The sequence below is a fragment of the Haemorhous mexicanus genome, chromosome 2, assembly GCF_027477595.1.
Source record: "Haemorhous mexicanus isolate bHaeMex1 chromosome 2, bHaeMex1.pri, whole genome shotgun sequence".
In the NCBI taxonomy this organism is placed as follows: domain Eukaryota; kingdom Metazoa; phylum Chordata; class Aves; order Passeriformes; family Fringillidae; genus Haemorhous; species Haemorhous mexicanus.
Window position 1 is genome coordinate 41,399,152 of NC_082342.1, and position 22,241 is coordinate 41,421,392.

The window sequence follows — 22,241 nt, forward strand, 5'->3', positions numbered from 1 at the left end:
CTGCTTCACATGTACTCTTTTGTTTGAATTCTGTTGGGTTCAAAAGATGCATGAGAATGGTCAGCCACTTTTTTTGTTTCAAAATTCAGTTTTCAGTCAATCAGATTATTTGCTTGCACACTTTGTTTCTTGCAGTCATTGAAAGTGGAAGGGGAGATAAGCTTCTGTAGGCATGCCGACTGCATTTAAAGATGTTTTTCAAATAACTGTGAAAAGCAGCAATTCAGACATTTTGATTTCTTGGACTCATAGTTTCTAATACAACCCAGTAGCATCTTAAAAAGCAAAATGCCTGAGAGTGGCCGTGTTTTGTTTCTTTGCTTGTTTGCATTAGCATCATAATGCAATTTATTCTCCTCCTCTCCCCTCTGGTCAGAGCATGGCTGACCTGTGTCCGTGGCCTGTGGGGCATGCTGTGATTTGAATGTGCTGTGAGGACTCAGGCAGGTGCATGCAGGACACTCTGCTCTCCTCTGTGGTCCCATCCTAACGCAGTGTTGTGGTTCTTTTCCCTGCTGCAGCGTATCATTGGGATACCTCTGACTGGATGCCCAGCGCTCGCTTGTCCGACATTGAGGAAGTGCCCAATTTTGAGACGACGGATGGAGGCTCGGCTCACCACGGCAGCACCCGAGAACTGGAATCAGATTACTACCTTGGCGGCTACGACATCGACAGCGACTACCCTCCCCCTCACGAAGAGGAGTTTTTGAGCCAGGACCAGTTGCCACCTCCTCTTCCAGAGGATTACCCAGACCAGTACGAAGCCCTGCCACCCTCGCAGCCGGTCTCAATGGCAAGTACTCTCAGCCCTGACTGCAGGAGACGGCCGCACTTCCACCCGAGCCAATACCTCCCTCCCCACCCGTTCCCCAATGAGACGGACACCACAGGATCTCAGACTGGGAACGAATTTAGTACTTTTGCTGTTGGCCCAAGCCAGAACACAGAAAATGCTAGTGCAGGTAAGGTGCCCTTATCCTTGCACAACTCCCTCAACGCCTCCTCCTCTGACGTCTCAGCCGGCTGCGGCTTTGATGACTCCGAAGTAGCCATGAGTGACTTTGAAAGCGTGGAGGAACTCAGCCTAGAAAATGTTCACATTCCATTTGTGGAGACCCAGCAGCAGACACAAGTGTAAAGGAAGCTCCTTTCTTCTTCCTCCTCCTCTTTTTTTTTTTTTTTTTAATTTTGTCATTTGGTCCAATTAATAGTATAAATATTGAGAAGAAATTTTGCTGAAGGTGTGTCTATATATATATTGGGCAAAGAAAAGTACAGTATAACCCATTATTAACTTGTTCAGAAATGATACTGTATGTGCAGACACGAAGAGACCAATTGTGTTAAGTATTATACATCACAAAATTGTTACAGACAATCTGGAGAGAGTGTACCTTCTATTTATTACCAAGAGTAAAACTCAGCTTTTGAGGCAGGGGGGAAAAATAACTGCTAAATAATTTCTTTCTCTCTCACAAAGTTGGGTTGTTTTGGGGTTTTGTTGGCATTGTGTTATTAAAAGTGTTACAGTGTTATGATCTTCGCACGGTATTAAGGAACGAGTATGGATCATTCTAGAGTGCACTGTTGCATGAAATTTTATGTCAGCAAAGAGTGAAAGCAATTGATTGCTGGGGCTGCTGCATACAACACATCAGATGGCTGAAAAAAGCAACATTTACAAATTGACCTATCCAAGACAAGTGACCAGTTATTTGTCCATAAATATTTATCTATACTTTTGTTCATTACATAGCATTTCATTCTGCTTTGTGTAGAGTAACACACATATACACAGTTTGTATTTACTCCAAATTGGCTTACTTTGGTCGTCATTTTTAAAGCCTGATGTCAGGCACATGTGCATAGCTTTGCCCATGAGGACTTCCCAAAATGTCAGAGTTTGGCTCAGGAGTGGCCTGGTTTTGCCCCAGCTGTGTATGCACAGCCACTCTTAATGTGTATGCAACACTGATCTGAAAACTTGAGGTAACCTACCCAGCTGATCATTTTTTGGAAATTTCTTGCTTGGGCAATCAGCTCTTTAACAGCAGTCCTCATGCTGCAGTAACCAAAATCAGTTGCAATTAAGTTACATATTAGGCTGCTGTAACCTCACATCGTTAGTTTAAAATCTTTTGGCAAATGTCCATCCCTAGAGTTCACAGGATGGGTTCTCAGCTGCTGTAGACTGACTCAGTCAGTGGAGCTGCATGAATGGACTGTGGCCAGATTTTCCACTGGGTGCATGATTTTGTAGGATTTGAGTACATCCAAAGGTTGTTTGCAGACTTCAGAATATTGTTGTGGAATCAAAAAAAAACATGACATCTGTATGCTTTTATGCTTCCCCCAGCCTGATTGGAGTAAATGGTCATTAACATTGATTTGGTCAGAGTAGTCAAGTGCAATCTGGAAATACTGGATTTTCACTCAGTGTATTAAAGCAGAGTATACACACCTGTTGCTTGGTGCTCTGAAAATGTTTTTACCCCACTGCATTTTACAGTGTCTGTGTACCTTACCAGTGAATGTGAGTCTACAAGCCTGCATTACTGTTGGGTTTTCATCCATTTCTTCCATGGCATAATTCTGTCATTCTGAAAAGCTACTGAATATCTAAATCATTTTGATAAAAGAAGAGATTCATTAGCAAGTTTCCTCTGCTGCTTTCCTTGTCCTGTCCCTTGGTCAATCACCTTAACTGGATAGTTTCAGCAGTTGTATGTCAAGGCATGTTCTTGAGTGACAGGAGTTTCAAACAAAATTAAATTGCAGGCCATTTCTTGACATACAGAAAGGGTTTATTCAGAAATTTTCCCCAACACAAATAAATTACTAGTACAATGTAATTTAAATAATTGCAGCTTGTAACACTTTTAATAAAACAGGATTTCTAGCATTCTTGGAGGAGGTACAGTGTGTTGCTGCTTCCCTCCAATAGATCGTATAGCTATGAAAAATTGGTGTGGATATTTTCTTTGGGATGATGCAGCACTTCTTCAGTAGAAAACAGCTCATTGTGCAGCTATATGAATAAAATGAGTGAACTTCTAGAGAGAATGTACTGCACATACAAGTATTATCAAGTACTTGTCTGCAAATAGATCCTGTCCATTGAATTTATGAATGTCACTTGGTCTTCTCAAAGTAAACATGCTTCTGTAACAGTGATATATTCTGAATGTGCTCATGGTGCGTTTCAAACCCTTTCCCCTGATATTATTCCTGTGGTTTTGAGAAGAAAAAAATACAGAAATTTGTATTGTGTTTGCAAGGAACTGAGGGATTTGCCAGAAGGCCATAAAATGGTTTGGCAAGCCTAGAGGCGTGGATAGAGGATAACTCGTATTGTTCATGAAGTCTGTGTAACAAGAAAGGAAATGCAATTAGATTGATGTCTCTTCAAGAGTTAGGAGCTTCGGAGTTGGCAAAGCAATTCTGCAAATTTAGCTGCACTTTTAAAGCTTGTATGACCTTCTGAGAATGTGATGCTCTCTTAGCATCGGGCTGCAGTTTACATGAGGCTTGCTCCTACTCAGTTTTGGTTTGAGACATTTTTATCCATTATGCAAGTAATTCTGTTCAAGCCCCCAGATAGTTATTAGGTGTACTTGTCACCTGTCTTCTGTAGTGAAAGTTCTTGCGTAAGCATGAGACACCAGTATCAAAATTTACTGGAACATATCAAAAGTGTCACGAGGGACAGCACGATGGGAGCCTAATGATTGCCATACAAACAAAACAAAAAAAACAAATCAATGTTTCTTACCAAGCTTGTTGCCTCAGTAATATATTGTTGGTAGTGAGTTTTAATAGTGAAATATGCATAAATACAATGTATAGTACTTTTTCTGTTTGATGTTGTTGCCATTTCATTTCACTGAACGCCTACTTATTAAAGTGCTGTTGGGAAGGTGCCAAGGATCACCCGTTCAGCCTTCTCTGTCCTATTCATGATTTCTATACCTCAATATCTCCTCCCCTCCAAATCCATCTTCAGATTCCCCTCTGTGAATATTGGTACTTCTGTGGCCTTTCTGGTTTTTTTCAGGCTGTTTTGATAATGATAAGACCCAAATGCAGATCTAAAGGTGAAATACCTCTTAGGGAGTAAGATTTTCATAATAACATCTCTTGTTTTTAAACCAAGCCATTTTGTTTTCTTTTAAATTACTATTCCACATGAGCAAGTCTAAATCTTCTAATCTGGAGCATGAGAACACATTCATAACATAATGTAAGAATTAGTGTTCTTATTAGCACTTCAAATATGTATTTCCTTTTTGTGCCATAAGATGATTTTTGAATCACTACTGCTGTCAGGTCCCTGGTTCTGCAAGAGCTACCCTGCACATCTCTGCTTATCCTGTGTGTCTGTATTTCAAACTGCATCCCTGTAGATGGCTCCACTACCCGATATTTCCTCTCAGAATCATCTGTAGCAGATGATTTCATAGGCTTAATGAAGTACTTCTGGGTATCACTGGCTTACACCTTAGGATCAAGAAAGTTTTTGCTTTTTGGAAAGAAGCAGCAAGAGAAAAAAGCAACTTGTTAAAATACAAATACACATTTATATCAAAAATCATGAACTTTGCCAGGGGTATATGAGTCTAAGTAAAAGGGTGCTTGTTCTCTGTGTTTTGATCAAGTTGAGAATGCCATGCACAGTGGCATTCTTTTTGATAACTCTGGCAGGGGAAAGACCATTACAGTGGCTACTACGTGATTTATTCTGCCAATACCTCATTAGGTATACCTGTGCAAAAGGAAAAATTAGGCTTAGTACCATTCTTAAGTATATTAATTATTTTGCCTTTGTATTATAAATATTTTTTTTTTTTAAAGGGCAAAAACCCAAAAAAAAACTATAGATACTATATGTGATTGCTGTCTTTGACCAGTATCTTGAAGTGGAATAAAGGGCCAAATGTGACACCATGGAGCTATAGAGTCACTTCCCTCCCATGGGAGAAAATAGACAGCCCCACTAGAAGATGTACATAAAGTTGCCTTCCTCTAGGACCCTCCTATAGGATACGGCATATTAGGCAGCCAGGAGAATTTAGGAATGCAGAGAATGACTACAGAACCGTGATTTCCTGTCAATAGAGCTCTTTTCCTTAAGCTCAGTGATGTCTTTGATCCCAAACTATCCCAGGGGTTTCTTTAACATATATTTCCAGTGAAAGGCTGGAAGGAGTCAGAGGCTTCTCACTGCCACTGTTTTCCTGAACCTGAAAGTTGTGTGCGCCATCTGTCAAGCAGGGTCTCCACCTCTGCATGTCCCGCAAAGGACTTAAATTTTGGTCTTTGGAATTTTTTTCTCCCATCCTCTAAATTCTGTAGTGTAGTCTGGAGTAGTGAGAGCCTTGATGTATCGGTACCTTCTCAGTGTGGCTGCAGCACAGTGAATAAAAGCATGTCATGAAGTGCTGATCGATGGGGAGGCAGCAGCCTGTTGTCTCTGTGAGCCAGGCAGAGACATTTTGAGAACATGATGTAAAAGTTGTTGCTCTGGTCTCCTATAAATTCCATCATAAAGAAAAACGTGGGCTGAACAGGACAAATGGCTGAGAACACCCTTAACTCCTCATTGAAAAAGCTATATGGATGCTATAGTAAGTATATCCTTACAGTCAATAACTGCAGTCATGGGAGAGGGAGGTGAAGGTGCCCTGGACCAGTTCTGCTAAGCTTCATTTGTAAAGGAAGCATCCTTAATAATGGAGGAAGCCAGCTCTTCAGAACCAGTATGAAAGTACATTTGTGATTTGTAGATAATGTTTGGAGCTATTCACTTAGTAATAATGGGCATTTCATTGGTTTCCAGCGAGAGAGTTACATTTTCAGGTTCATTCCCTGATGGCTTGCCATCATTTACCATGTGGTAAAAACTGTGCTTTTTGCCTGTTTGCATCTCTGCTCCTCTCAGTACACCAAAATGTGATTTGAGCCTTAGAAATTTAGACCATTGCCCATTACCCATGATTTTTAGCCTGTGTTTCGTGAACTTGACATTTAACATCTCCATTATCAGAAGGACCATCCAGTTGGTAAATTAGCTGCATCATCCAAGGGACGAGCGGATGGGGAGGAAATGAAATTAAATTTGTTTCTTTATGTAATAATGAAAAGCAATAATTGCAAATATGTCGTATTACACAAAGGCCATAAGTAATCTTTACCAGTGTTAAGAGTGCACTTGAACTGTATTATGGAAAGAGATTGGAGCCCTCAGAACTGTAGCATTCTTTTGTCATAGGAATACCTGAAACACTATTAATCAGCAATGCAATGAGCCCATACTGCCGATTTTCAGGAGATGACAAAGATGTTTAGGAGTGAAAGCAGTTCTCTTTAAAGCACTGTATTGGAAAAGATTGTCTTGTAAATTTTACCTGTCTCAAGCAGGCTGGTTTGTAAAAGATGTATGTTTTGGTGTTTAAAAAGAAGTTTATAAAATAATGTATATAATGGTTTCAAATTACCAGGCTTTTGTAGATATTTGATGCCAATCAGGTTGCTTTAATTTCTTTTGTTTCTTTGTTTGTTTGATTGATTGATATAATTCTAAAGAGTCATCAAAGTTGGTTTAAACTTCTAAGATAACAGGAAAAAAAGTTTTAGATCTGAAAACTTTTTAATCATTTCAAAATGTACTGTAATTTTCCTTTGGGTTCAGCTCTTTTTGTTTAAGTTCTTTCTGGTTTTAAGATTTTTTTAATTGACTTTTTTAAATGAATGTGTTTTGCACAAAAAACCTAGAGGTATGATTTTTATTCCATTTCAAGTAGGTATTAAGAAATGTCATTTTTCCAATGACAACAAATTCAACCTTATGCAAAAGGGAAGGTTTATCACTTTGAGTGGGTATAGTTCTTCATCTGAAAACTAATTGTTCCTTCATAATTGCTGTTGGCAGTATTGTCTTGTGTTCTTTTGCTATAAAAACAAAACAACAAAAAAAAAAAAGTGTACAGGTTTGTAACTGCCAAAATTTGCTAAAGTTGATGGTTAAAATAAGTTTTCCAAGTAAACAAAAAGAAAAGCCCAGCTGTGTGGACTGCTTTTTGATTTTTCTCCTACTTTCAAAGGAGGGAGCAAGATAAAATACAATTCTTGAAGGAATGTAGCATTTAGTTCCCTCTCTCTGTGTTGCAGAAAATGCTACTTTTTTGAAATCTTTAAATTTATTTTATTATTACGTGGAAATCCCTCCATAGGGGCCCCTACTTGCACTGCAGAGCACCCTTGCCAAGAGTTGCTTAGCTGCTGTGTGTAAGTTAAGGCAGATCCCTGATTAAAACCACGTCTTCAAAGAATGCAAAAGACATCTTTGTATCATGCAGCCATCTAGACAGTGAACTCCATCAATGGAGACAAATTTCAGGGGACAGTGCAGCTGTCTGGCTGCTTAGTGGGGGTAGAAGGAGTGGGTGTGTAAAGGAGCATCCCACTCCACAATGTGCCTGCCATGGGCATCCCTGTGCTCCAGCATCATGGCACTGGCAGGTGGGACCAGCTGGGACAAGTTCACGTGTGTTAGCACTGGCCCTGGAAAGAGATGTCATTGTGCTGGGCATGGTACTCAGTCTGGCCAGGGCCTTGCATTCAGGGATGTCCCATTTATTCCTCCTTCATCACACCTTCCAGCTGCACAGCCCAGGCTGCCCTAACTGGACTGGACTGAAGCATGGCAGCAGTGTAGGAAGAAGGGCAGACAGTCCTTCCTGAGCTCTTTGAACACTCTGCCATGACACAGCCAAGATCACCCCTCGTGCTGCTGGGGAGGAGGGATGCTGCCTGTGTTGTGTGTCCCTTTAGAACAAGGACTCAGAGCAGTGTTTCAGTCACCACCAGTCAGCACACAAATATCCCTTCTCAGCAATCTTGAAACAGAAGTTTCAGCTGTGAAAAGGAAAAATACCAAGTCAACATTAGAAGCGTCTCTTCCCTCAAGAATACCCTTTTCTTTTTTTCCTAGCATGGATGACTACCTTATTTTAGTCAGTTTCCTATTTAATTTTCCATTTCTGTTTCTGCTTGTAGAGGATCTCTTTTCTTTCTTTTCCACCATTGCCAGTAGATCTTGGCAGAGTCTCAGCTACTTATGGCAGCAGAAGTAGCCTGGCAGTCCAGCAAGGCTCACTGTTACAGAGAGATGAAGCAGAGCATTATAAGAGAGAGTGAGTATAGTTCAGAGTATATTCAAGATTAAATGATGTAAAATTCTTGCTTCAGTTTAGTGTTCAAAGCTAGAGATATGAAATGACATCAGTATTTCTGTTAGAATGGAAAAGATGAGATTTGACATGGCAAACAGGTTAAAATGCACCTAAGTGTTCTGTCAAAATAGAACTAGCACCGCTGATTTCCCCCTTCACATCAAAAATAAGTTATTTCTTCCTTCCATGTGTTTTGGTAACAGGGTTTGTAAATATGAGGTGTATCCTGTCCGACACGGTGGAAACCCTCCCCTCGTTAACACTGCAGTGCTGCTGGTGCACGAAGTCTCACCAGAAGCCTTTGTGGTCTAAAAACTGAGGGGGGAACACCTCATGAGAAAGTATGAAAAGGAGAAGACACTAAAATGACAGCTGTAATCATTTCAATGAACCTGAAGTTTTTTGCACAGAATTTTTTCCTTAATTTGCACGGAAACATCTGTAGTGCAAAACAATGTGAAAATCAGAGATAGGTTCATTTCCAGCCCCTCAGAAAAGCTTGGAGGGCTTCTGCAGTATTCTAGGGATGAGTCAGGTGGACATTAAGAGGAAGGAGACAATCCATCCTGTCTGAACACTTACTAAGAATCTTCATTTTCAGATCAAAGACAGACTTTTCCGTGCTGGTAAAACCTTTCCTACTTGCAGTTTTTGTTCTGCCTACCCCCCATTCTATCATGCAGTGGGGGACAAAACATCAGTACAATGACTGTGACTTCCTCTAACGCTCAAAGAAAGCAATTTAGAGGCCCCCTACCTCTTCTCAGACAGCAGTCATAGCCACAGAGAAGAAAGCATTTTGCAGAAGGCTTGTCAGCCTGTTGAAGGAAGGACTCCTGGCTGTGGGAGAAATGCGTGGTTTCATAGGAGACCAGGCAAGGAAATTTTAACAGCAGGTGAATGTCAAGTTCTTCCTCCCCTAATTTAACTTCTTCAGATGTTATATTCTCCCCAGTGGTACCAAGGGTCTTTCTGTGCATGTATTTAGCTCACATCCCCACTTAAACTTGCTTTTCTAGGCTTCCAGATACTGCATAAATTTCTTCCAGCACCTGAAACCATGCCCCTGGTTCTGGTGTGCAGGAGGGCTCCTTACAGGAGTCTGGCTCCTTACAGCCAGACACCTAAAGATGTGGTGACCAGCCCTGGCAGTGAAACCCTACAGTGTCCTTTAGGCCACTGCCATAGATGAAACCTTAACTGAGAGGATGGTGAGGCTCTGGCACAGTTTGCCCAGAGCAGCTGTGGCTGCCCCATCCCTGGAAGTGTCCAAAGCCAGGATGGATGGTGCTTGGAGCAACCTGGGATAGTGAGAGGCATCCCTGCCCATGGCAGGGGGTAGGAACTAGATGATATTTAAGGTCCTTTTCAACCCAAACCATTCTGTGATTCTGTGTTTGTTTATCAGGGAGGTATGGCCAGGGATGACCAAATGCAAGCCAGTAAAGGGAGTTTTTATCCACAGGCATGTGAGTTGTAATTCTGCCACTGCTTTGATGTGACTTACATCTTCCAGTACCTTTGGAATATCTTTCTGCAGCACACATAACCTGAGCTTCCAGGAGCCATTGGATAGCCACCAGCACCTCCTGCAAGAGATGGACTTTAAAAGCCTGGATGAATCCGTGGAGCTCACTGGACACTGGTACTCTGAGGCTATTGCCCAGGGAAGACAGAAAATACAAAGAACCAGCTGCACAGAACCCAGTTCCAGCTGTCCCACTTGGCTAGTTCTTGGCTTGCTCAGACATGTCACAGATTGCCCTCCAGGGAAAAATGCTGCTGTATTCAGGCCAAGCAGAGAGAGCAGCTGGCTGCTGCAGCCTGCTGAGCAGTTACATGGCACTGTTTGTAACGTCATTTATATGGCAAGTGTATATTAAAAAAAAAAAGAAACTATGAATATAATTTTTCTAAGTCAGTTTAAGGCATTTATTTCAAATAACAGAAAATTAAATGCATTGAGTGTTAACACAATGATAGAAGGGGATCATATCTGTACAGAGCAACATGTGAGGATTCAAGCAGCATGAGTAAGTCTTAATCCACATAAAAGGTAACCTGCTGATTTTGTTAAGTCTGCTAGGTCACTCCAGTTGTCTTCAGTAACTTCAGGGGTCTCCCTGAGAATGGTGTTTGCAATCCACCTTTTGGGGCATTAGCGATGCCTTAATAAAAACAGGAAGGATTTCTCCTGGGAATTATTTGCTAGGAAAACTTAAATATGCTGTTTAAAGTTAGTTGTGAATTGGTATGTTGCAAGGAGACCAAGTTCCTGTCACTCTCCATCCTGCTAAAAGCAAAGCAGAGTTTTCAGTTTCTGTGCATCTTGGGGTTGAAGATTAATACCTGGAGTAGTGGAGCTGCTGCCTGCAGAGCTTCCAGTGCAAACCTGTGCCTTGTGTTTGCTTCCAGCACAAACCTGTGCCTTGTGTTTGCTTCCAGCACAGACTGAAATACAGCCACAGGGGGAGGATTGCTGTCATCTACCCTCAGCTGTCTGCAGTGGCAGTGCTTCCCTCTGAGCCAGTCATCCTTGGATGCTTTTATGTTCAGTGAAGAGATCTAAGATGTAAAGTCATCTAACCTAATGTTAGTGTCGACTTTAGGACAGCTTCTGAGAACAGATTATTTGTCTTCAGTGACCATTAAGGATTCTAGATGATAATGGTCTCAGCCATGAACTTCTATTTGGATCCTACGGATTCTGCCTCCAGGGCATAATTTCCTATTGTTGTTTCATGTAATTGCTTTAATATTTCATTAAATTTTAATTGCTTTAATATTTAATTTAATATAAATATTTAAAATTTACTCCTACAAGAGAGAGATAGATCAGCAAACTGGAGAGAGGTAGAAGAGAGCCATTAAGAGGACCAAGGCCTGGAATATATGACATATGGGAAGAATATAAAGGTTTCAACTTACCTCCTGTGATTCTATCTATTTCTGTGCTTTCTGTCCTAAGAAATAAATTTTTTTCTATTCTACTGAAATTGCTCCATTGCTATGTATAAATATTATTTTCCTTTCATTAATTATTGTGTGTAAATCTAATTTAGTAGGTCTTCAGGGAAATCACTTTATATTATCCCTACTTACTGTTAACTTTTAATAGTACTAATTAATTAATGCAAACCTCAAAAACCATGTTACTCTACAGGAGAAGGAAAAATTTTCCCCTGAAGCAAGAAGACAATGCTCTGATCAAGGCCTTTTTCCATTTCAAAGTTTTGCTCTCACATGCTGTCTCTTTTGGAATGCACCCACATGTAGCCTGATGAACCAGCAGCACTTGAGCTGTGCATCAGTGCAGCTGGAGAGGCAGGGAGACCTGGTCAGCACTCAGGATTAGCCAGGTTGACCAGAAACCCACTTTTCCTCCTTCTGTCCTTTAAAAACCTGAAAATGTTTAGGATTGTTGCAGTTCCCACTGGTCTACAGCTGTGAACCAAGTACGTACCTGGAGAGGCAGGACTTCTTCAGTGCACAGCAGAGTCAGAGCAAGAGGTGCCAGGAGAAGAGCAGTGCTCTGAGACTTCAGGAAAATACAGCCCTGTAACACTGCCAAGTGCCTGGCTTTGTCTGTGCTATACAGCCCTCTCCTTCTGGAAAACAGTATCATTTCTCCTAGGCCAGAGGTAATCAAATTCCTTTGATTGTTATGGTCAGGGATAAATTTGAGCCATTCGATGAATTACTTATGAGTAATAGCAAACTGAAATAAGTTCAGAAGACCTACATAATTCCCCTCTAAGAGTGCCCAAAGGCCTGGTCAGTTGGAGTGTTGGAGGCTGTGGTTTGGTCACCCTCTTCAAAGGAACTACAGCCTCTGACAGCTGGACGTAGGTAGGTGTGGGAGCAGACTCCCCAGATGAGAGTCCAGAGAACTGCATTGCTCCAGCTGGGGCTACAGAAGAGGTTGTGATTTTCCAAGCAGTCTCTAATTAAGGAATTTTGTTTAATATAATTCATTGCTTTTTAAAAATAACTTGATTACTGATTCAGATAGCAAGGTAAGAAAAGAAGATAAAAACACAGCAAGTGACACAAAAAGCTAGGGGGAAAGCTGTTATACAGGATGCTGTCCCTCTGGGTTGTCCTTACCCTTGCATGAGGTTCCCAAGGCCACAGTTCCTCAGCGGGGATCATACCCCAGCATAGGTCACCCACAGCTGCAGTCCCCTTGGGTGTACCTTCTCTGGCATGGAGCACCTCTTTCCAAGAGTATTTCCAGCCATTTTCCCAATGTTTCCTTACACATTCTTCTTTTACTGTCCCTTCTCATGTGTCTTAACCCTCGCAGCTGCCTCCTTAAATACATTTGAGCATGAGTTTTTTGGCACCTGTGCATTGGTATTGTGTCTCAGTGAACTAAGAAATAGTGTAGTAGATAATCCTTTGAATAAGAGCTTTAAGTGTGATGGTAGGAGTTTGATCTATGGCTGAGAAGCAATCTGGCTGTGTAAGACTGATAGTAGGTAGATGATATTGCCAGCTATATTAAGACTCATTCAAATTGCAAAAAAGAATGTTGAGAAGCTGGAAAGCATTCAGAAAGTCTGCAAAGCTGAAATAAGAGTTGAGATTCAAACTCTGCAGTGACTCTTACTAATTTAGCTATCAAAAGATTGTTAAAAATTACCAGAGAAAACAAAGCTTTGTCTATTTCGGGATAGTTCTGTAGCAAGGCAGCGAACTGGCACTGAGAAATTACTTAGAGTTTGGATTGAGTGCTCATCACTGGATGTCTTTAGATCACTCTGATCTTAAATCTGTCTGCTTTTAAACAGGACTCCATCTGTATCTCTGAAAGATAAGTTGTCGTTCAGGATAAGATGCAGAACTGACAGTACACCCAGGAAAGTTGTTTGGTTGATGGTAAACAAAAGCCAGACAATCTGTTGAAATTAATCCCTTCTATGATAAAAAAAAAAAAATATTATTCCTGTAGAGAAGAAATTAAAGGTCTGAGAGATACAAAATGCCCCTTGGTTTTGAGCAGATCCTGTGTGGAGACTTCCTGCAGTGTGTCTGCCTGGTGAGCACCATGGCAGCATTCCTGCCCTGGTCAACCATGTCTGCAGCTGAACTTTGCTAGGAACCACTGAGGGAGAAATGGGTGATTTATAAGCACTAATCCATAATTTACAACATTTATTTCTTATTTTACCACCTGCTTTTTTTCTTTCTTAAGTCATATTTTTAATCAAGGGACAGTTTCATTTTATTGACTGCAATACTGAAAGCATGAGACTTCAACAATATTTCTCCAGAACACTTTCTGAGGGAATTTAGCATTTGCAAAGGAATTACTCATCATACACCCTGTAGGAAGAAATAAATTCCCTTCCAAATTGCCAATGAAGGTGTTTTTAATTTTTCTTTTCCTTCTTTCTTGTTTGCTCTGATTTCAAGAGCCAGAGGTGTTTTTGACATTAGATCATTGCTTTGACGTGGTTTCTTCACAGGGGACTAATTTTAGGGGACAATAGAGTTTATCATGTGAAGGAGAATTACTCATTGCTTAGAGAAACTAAGCAAAAGAGAAAAACTTCAAATTGTCAAAAGCACTCACTAGAAACTCAAGCTGCACGTGTTTTAGGTAACTGAAAGGGGTCTTCCATGTTCCTGCACAGATATATTAGAAAGGATAATGGATACACTTTTGGCAGGACACACGACAACAGCTGTAGGGGCTTTTGGGGCTTTCAACTAGGTCATCAAATTAGAATTAGTAGTGATAGAGCAATGACATCTTAAGATTTATTATGGGGAAAACTGCTGCGTTAGGTGTTCCTGCTGCATCCCACAGGACTACTGTGGTACCTGCTGTGTGAGTGCTTTCCTAGACACTGTCACAGCCTCCTGGTGCTCAACTGCAGAAACCAGTCACCAAGTTTTGCATGGGGCTGCAGCAAGTTAGGGACAAATGTTTCACTGAATTGCAGGGTTGTGCATCTTGGAGAAGTCAGTGTTAATAAAAGCTTTCAGGGTTTGGAAGATCTTTTAGCATGTATGTCTTGATAAGCATTTGAAGGTTTGCAGGTGATGCAGAGATACCCATCCTTGTTCTGTGATGGTCCTGAGAAACTGAACAAAATCCAAGCTGTGCATTTTAAGTTAATGCTCCATAATGGACTGTAAACCTGTCAGCATATCTCAGCTGACCTTTCAGCTGTCTTTCATGTTGTCAACATCCCTTTCTAGTTGGGAAGCAATGTGCAGTAATTTAAAACTCTTACAAAAGTGTGGTCAAGTTCCTAGTGTGTGATGGGCAATACTAAAGTAATATTCATTGATTTAATCACCTCAAATTTACCTAGGTGAAACATCGTTTCCCATGAAATGTTGTTCTGTTGGATAGCTGCTTCCGTGGCAATTAAAGTTCCTATCCTTCTCCCTATTGTTTTAGGGCCCTTCTGAATTCTCCTCCATGAAACAGGATCACTTCAAAAGGCCAAAGATGAGCAAATTGTACTCCTTCTTTCCTTATTTGTCAGGACAGGCACAAATCACTAAGTTGTTATATTTTCCTGCCCTCCTAGCTAGAGCACTGAGCAAGCTGGCAGGCAAACAGCAAGTCTCCACCAGCCAGGGGAGCAGCAAGGCAGAAGGTGTCTGTTCTGTCCAGCAGTCTGACATCTCCATGCTTAGTTGGGTCTTTTTTTTTCTTGCTGTATCAATATTCTTATATCTTTTTTTCCCTGAAAGGCTGGTCCTTTCATCAATGCATACTTGAATTGTTGTCCTTTTTCTAACCTTTGCTTTCCTGTCTGGATGAAGAGGCAGAAGAACATATAAACACAGTACAACAAGATGCATGGAAAAGTAGCTCAGGGAAACCACATTGAGGCTGTGTATGAAAAGGCAGCTTTAACTAAAGAAAGTTTCAAGGAGGAAACAACAGTCAAGTTGAAGCAGCTGTTTTCTCTGCAGTGTTTTAGCTAGTTGGATATTCTGGCCATGACCTGGGTGAGTCACAGTAGTGGGGGCTGCTCTGTAGCAAGCAGGGTAGTGATGCTGGCGTTGGTGTGAGTCCAGCGCTGAAACAGAAGTTGTCTCAGCAGCCAACTGCCTGTATATGCCCTCTCCTTTGCATCCTGATGCCCGGTTCCCTCCCACATGCTTCCATCTGTGCAGGTCCCTCTAATGAACAGCCTCTGCACCACCCCCTGTTGCAATGTCATTTCTGTTGCTCACTCCCAGTGGATTCTTCTAGTCTTCAGACTTATGGTGTCAATTATAGCATGGCTTTCTGCCAGGGCAGGATCCCAGGACACCTGCTTTTGTCCTATAAACTATTTTCAAAGCTAAGCTACTTTGATTGTCTGAGCACAGAGAGGAGCAAAGTGCCTGGGAGACGCTGCTCTGGACATGATAAGATGGTGCTATCAGGAGCCAGCATGCCTGTGGTAACTGTGATAAGCAGAGGCATTCCTCCTCTCTATGCTCTTTTTGCCTGAGGAGATCATGTGGCTTGTTATTCCGGATGGATATGTTGGATTATTTCCCAAAGCATGGGGTGGCAATGCCTCTGTCCTGCGAATGCAGGGCAGGCAAAAGCTGGATAACTCCGTTGTGGGGCTGATTATGGAACTGCCGCTGGGTGTACAGGCGCTTTTCATCTTTTACCCTCTCCCAGTTCCTGGCTGTAATGTAAAAATTTTGCTGCTCAAAAAAATTACAGTAGTTTGGGGGTTTTAAACTTTCTCTGAAAGCAGATTAGAGTGGCTAAAGCACCCTCCAGTGCCCGCAGAAACTACCCCAATCCAAGGTGCAATGCGAGCAGTAAATAAGTGGCATTTGAAAACGTAATTTGTGAATTCGATTAGAATGCAATTGAATATCACATTGGAGAAAAGAAGCATGGCAGAAATGTTTGTGCATTGCCATGACAATCATGCAGGAACTTTGATGCCAGACCCACAGGGCTTCATAACTGCATTGGTAGTGATTTCCTGAAAACCTATAAACATTTGGCACACATGGGCTTTGGATTTTCATTCAGTCAAAATGGACAGTTTGTGAGATCCCTTATTACCAATCATTTTTCTCATTTTCCTCTTTGGATAGCTAGAGTTTTGCAATGGAAAAGTTCAGTATTCAGGGAAAAAGAAAAAAAAAAGTGTGTGAAACTGAAAATAAAATGTAATCTTTACTGGAAGGAGCAATTTCTGATAAGTAGAGAAATACTGCTGAGAGCAATAGGAGTTCTGATGACAGATGCTGATCACCAAGAAAACCTCATTTATTATCTTGACATGTCATTTTGGTGCTCTTAATATCTTTAATCATTGTCAAGCAAGAACAGGAATCCAAAATAACTGAACAGCTGCTTGGTTCCATTTTTCTTGGTATGGAAATGAAATCTTTGCTTTTACCCCAGCTCCCTGGATAAATACTTTCTTTCATGGATTTTATTTCATTCTAATCCTCCTGGTGTATATGTGAAAGCAATTGTGTGTATAAATACACAGAGCAGCTGTAGCCATATTGGATAATAGGCCTATAATTACTTCTCTGATTTAAAGCCTAACAGTTTATTCCACAACTGTTGTGATGCATTTTTATTAATATTGCAATAATTTTGCTGCCCTTTTGCTAAGTTACGTACCGTTGTCTCCCCAAATAAATGAAGTACTTACAGTAGAAGGGATAATTAGAATGCAGCTCTGTATGGAAATACTTAACTCTCAAATATCTGGCTCAATCTATTTACAAGAAGAACTTAGGAACAAATTCTAAGAGGAACATGGATTAAAACTGAAGCTCCTTTGTGCCACTTTATTGAACACACTCAAACCAAACCATGGGGGGAAACTACACATTTAATCAGGGCTTTGAACATCTGAGGTTTCCTGAAGTGATTTCTCATGGCCCTAGATATGATCAATGATAGAAAATGCGTTTCCTTTAAAAGTATACATATTTTTTAGTTGGCCAGAATTGCCCCATTATGAATCAGTTTCTGAATTTCCTAGAATTTCCCCAGGAGTTCTACAGTTTCAGATTTGCTGCACTTCTAAGTGATGAGCTTATTGCTTTAGTTAATTAAACACCAGGAAAATGGAAGACAGCAAGTATGATGCCAAGTTTTATAGGTAGCTCCAGGTAACTACAGACCCATAAGATTGGCCACTGCACCCATAAGATTGACCACTGCACAGAGAATAGAATTAGAGGAGAGTTAGCACTGATTTGGTTTGCAGTCACAAATCTACTTGAATTCTTTGGAGAAGTCAATGAGGACGTTGTAATGGGTCTGGTTTTCTGGTAAACATGGTGTACCTAATGTCCTTAAAAAAATTTTCAATATGGTCCTACAAGAAAAAAAAATCAAGGAAATTAGGCCAATGTGCAAAATCAGAGATCCCTCAAGGGGAAATACTGGAAATGAAAGATAGGAGGCCATGAATTTTAATATCATGGAGTTACAAGAATAATTTCAGAAGGCTCTGTTATAGAATCTGGGCAGTTCAAGACATTCACAGATTATTCACAAAAGTGTTGTACCAAAATGTGCAAATAATTATAAAATTATTCAGAATAGTCAGAATTTAAAATGAGTACAAACACTTTCAGAAATGTTAGATTAAATTTTATATTGATAAGTGATAGGTACTCCACATTCCAAAAAATAGCTCTAATTGTGTATAGTGAGTTTAAATGATGCATTTTTATTCAGAAAAAAAATCTAGGAGTCATCAGTAACCATTGTGAAAATGAGTATTCTTCTGAAAATATCAGCCTAATGCTTAGATGTTGTTCAAAAGCAATTTGTATTGGGAATTATAAGGAAAGTAATTGAAAATACAGGTTAAAATATACTTCTTTCTAATCAATAAAGCACCCTTATCTTCAAATTTGTATATTTTTGTGGTCTTCTATCTCACATAGGGCATAGCTGAACTGCAGAAAGGGCAGAAAAGCATAGCAATAACAGTATTCCACCTCAGAGGAAGACATTTATTAAGATATTACATCTTAGAGAGAAACCCCAAAATGTTTTATGATAAAGACCTGGAAGTACTGGAAACACTGAACACTTGTTCAGAGAACATGCCTGGGAAGCAATCATTAGCTCATTTTCCTAGTACAGAATTAGAGTGACACTGTGAAATTTTTAAGCAATGATTTTTAAATAAATGGAAAACAGTTCTTTATTTATATAGAGTTAACTTGGGAAATGTTTGGTTAAAAAAGTTGAGGAATCTAAAATGTAAATGGTGCTTAAAATAGAATCGTATGAAGTTTATATAGCAAATGTTTCACAGATCCCTTGATGGCAATTTAACTGAAATTTTTTAAAGGAAATCTCTGGTTCAGGTATTTCCTAGGAGACTTTCCCAGCCATCTTTGCTAGTAAGGATCACTACATACTTTGAGTTATTTTATTTATTGTGTTCTTTCTCTAAGCATCTTGTGCTAGTCACCTTCATAGACAGGACATATGGGCTGTTAGTGTCACCCTGTGTTCTTATATTCCAAATTTGCTGTGCTATGGAACACAAATCTCAGTACTCCTTTATCATGTAAGTTGGCAGTATTCGCTTAATTTGTATCAATTTCTCTTCAAGAAGCACCAGCTTTTTGGTTTAGCTAAGTGATCTGACTTCGGGTTACCTTCTGTCAGATGACATTTGTCTCACACAAGATCAATTACATTACTACAGTTCAAATCCCAACCCTATTTTTGAACCATGCTCTTGGAATTAGAGGCTGATATGCTCAGTGTTCAACTAAGTGTTTTAACGTGTTTAACAGCTGTCTGGGTGATCAGCTCTGATCTGACTATTAGGCCCTGTAAAACTGTTTGTATTGATGTTCATTTACATTAATTTCCATTACTGTCTTCGTCTGCCATCATGTTTTTGGGAAAGGTTCATCTGAAGTTCAGACATGGAGTTCCTGGGCGTGACTGACCTGGTTGGCATGCTGCCAGAATAAATTACAGCTTTCACTGGCTAAATGGCTTCAAGTGCAGCTGTCAGAGCTGCCAGAGCTGCTGAAACATCAGGTCATTGAGGGGGCTGGATGTCAGCTAGAGGCATTTGTGCACAGGGAAGGGATTGCTTTTTGAAGGAAGAAAGGGAACATCAGGATGCTTAACTACAGATACACAGCAAGGTGGGTCTGAACCAGGCACTCAGCAGGGGAGGTCTGGCCTGCTGAAGCTATTTATTATTCAGGGAAAAAGGATCAGATACAGCTTACTGGATGCTGCACACATAGCACTTGTAGGTGCTATCTGTATCCACATATACATGTATACATGTAAACAGGCATGTACATCAGGATTTGGAATAACACGTGCCTTTACAGAACAGGCTAGTTAAAACTGCATGCAAATAAACTTCACTGCCAATGGAAAAAAACCAAAACAAAACACCTCAAACCACCCCCCCTAACCTCCTCTCCAAGCTTAGGGCCTTGGTTTGCTGCTTAATACCCTGAGCCCATGAATACCTGTCCAGTGGCCAGAAAAATGTGTGTGCAGATTATTCTCCAGACTTTCTAAAGCTACCTCTGAAGCATAATGCCATTAAAAAGGTTTCAGCCCATGCTGAGAGCTCAGAAAACCAGATTTAAAGTGAAGCATCCTAAACACAGGCAGCCAAAGTGAATGGTTTTTTTAAAGAAACTAAAACCATCATAATAGCTGCTTAAAGCGTAGTAAGGAATTTTAAAGATTTCTGCTTATGGATGAAAATCTTCTCTGCATTGATAGCTAAAAATGTGTTAAAAGGCCTTTCTGTATTAACACCCACAGTAAATGAATAGGACAAATTGCACTTCCTTACTAGCATTCCAATCTGGAGGCGATGACTAAGAAATATTCATAATTCATAGCTATGACATCAAACCAGTGAATATTGTGTTTCTAGCCTTTATACTGTGAGTGGCAATCTCAGTCTCTGGGAACAGATTATATTTTTCTTGCATGGAGTGGGACTTTCACGCATCCTATGCAGCAAACCAATCTGATCTCCCTCCTTCTGTGACAGCAGGACCTGCCTAGGGAATGAGGGACATGCTGTGGATGTTGTCTACCTAGACTTTGTTGAAGTCTTTGAAAATGTCTCTAGCAGCATTCTCCTGGAGAAATTGGTTTGGTCAGGTGCTCATGGGCAGGGGCACTCTGCTGGGTAAAAACTGGCTAGGTTGGAGCCCAGAGAGTGGTGGTGGCTGGAGTTACATCCGACTGGTGACAAGCAGGGTTCCCCAGGACTCAGTACTGGGGACTGTTCTGCTTATTAGACATCACTGCACCTTCCTTTGCCTCTTCTGTTAACAATCTCTGAAAGGTCTCATTGTGTCCATTGTAGTCAGCAATGCCCATAAAGCATGTCCAATTCAGGCCTGTTTTAAGGCATCCTCTGTGGTTAGTTTTTCTTGATTCTTGGTTCTTGATACCTTTATTGCTCAGTGTCAAGATGTTGTGAACCAGTCCATAGAAGTATGAAATACTGAGGCACCTTATTTAGTCAGTGGAGGGAATGCTCTGACACTCCTGAGAAGTTCCAGAATGTTTTCAGTGAGTATACAGGGCAGCTGAGTGCCTCCCTTTGGCACTCTGGATTTCGGAACAGTGCAATAGCTAAGTCAGGTACCACAGGTATTTAGGACTGGAAACAGCTCCTACTTCTCTTTTACCTGTTTCTTGTTAACAGATAGGTCAAGGGGAGAAAAAAAGCATGTGTATTTCCTCCCTTTCCACTCCTGAGGGAACAAGTCTGCTCTGTGTTTGTATGAATGCAAGTGTCTGTCAGCAAACAATAATGATGTTTAAGCTATTGCTGAATTTCAGATAAGTTTTTCCATTAAGTGCAAAGCTAAACCTGAAATAAATGTTATATATAGACAACAGTTCTTGATAAATAAGAACAAAATTAACTGCAATCTCACACCTTTGTCTTATGTCTCATATGTGAGTGCCAAGTGCTAAGTTCCTATGGTCATTTAACAAGAAAAAGAAATTAAATTTAAACCTGAGGATTTCTTAAAGAAAAAAAAAAAGTGCAGTATTATTTACGAGGCCAGCTGTCTATAATCTCTTTTCAAATTTTTCCTAAAAATGTGGATTCAGCACAAACTTCTGATTTCATTGTTCTCTAGGATAAGAATATTTCTCTGTGATGCCTCTTAAGTTCCACATTGAGAGAAATAAAAGGACTAAATAAAAGGCAAGGGAAAAAAAAAGAACTTTTAGACACTGCAGCTACCAAATCCAGGCGCTGTGCTATTGGTGATGGGTACAAGAAGGCCACTCCTCTGCATTCAGGTAGAGTCTGATTCCAAGCATATGCTTTGACATTTAAGCAGATGAATCATTAAATGCAACGACTACCTGGAGGCAGGGATGCACTTCATTGGTTTTTTCTGCTGGCAGTACACTTTATTCTAAAATATAAGGATGTTTAAAGACTTTGCGTCAGTGGATCCTGCTTATTTAAAAACAAAACCAGAATCTTTCAAGTTTGTTTGTGAGAAGTTCATAAAGTGAGACCCTTGAGTTACCTCACCATCCTTCTTTGATCAGAAACAGATTCACTTCAGCAATTGCTAATTTTTCTTCAAAGTATATGAACCCCAATTCCAAAATGTTTGACGGAGACAGCTGAAAACCTGAACTGAAGCTGACATTGTTAATATGTGCTTGTACTTCTGCAGTACTCATGAGTGGGGAAGGGAAGGAAGGGCAAATGTGCAGATATATGCCCTTCAGAATTCAGACACAACAGGCGGCTTACAGCTGATTATTGACTCATAGATGTGAAACTCATAGGAGTTTCACAGTACAGCAGGATATGCTCATGGCTGAACTCAACCACTTACATGACATTTTGACTCCTCAAAGACTAATGCTGTCACTACCATCAGACAAAATTCTCATTTCTTCTCTTAGGTGGCACTTACACATCCATCTCATCCCCATTTCTCTCTAAGGAAACCGCTAAGAGGAAAAAAACCCATTACTTTCAGGAAGCACCTCATGGAAGAATG

The 22,241-nt window shown here is 40.5% G+C and overlaps 1 protein-coding gene and 1 long non-coding RNA gene across 3 annotated transcripts in view; one reads left to right on the forward strand and one right to left on the reverse strand.

The window, feature by feature from the left end:
* The window catches only part of FAT3 (FAT atypical cadherin 3), a 312,693-nt gene extending 305,633 nt beyond the window's left edge, over positions 1-7,060 (forward strand). For both annotated transcript variants that reach the window (XM_059838535.1, XM_059838536.1), the window contains exon 25: positions 522-7,060. In XM_059838535.1, the coding sequence (XP_059694518.1) occupies positions 522-1,141 (620 nt within the window). In that variant the 3' untranslated portion in view covers positions 1,142-7,060. The remainder of the gene's footprint in view (positions 1-521) is intronic.
* Positions 7,054-22,241, reverse strand: part of LOC132323385 (uncharacterized) — a 60,178-nt gene continuing 44,990 nt past the window's right edge. Inside the window, exons 4-5 of the long non-coding RNA XR_009485336.1 lie at positions 8,007-8,157; positions 7,054-7,917 (exon numbers count right to left, since the gene is read on the reverse strand). This is a non-coding gene — a long non-coding RNA (uncharacterized LOC132323385). The remainder of the gene's footprint in view (positions 7,918-8,006; positions 8,158-22,241) is intronic.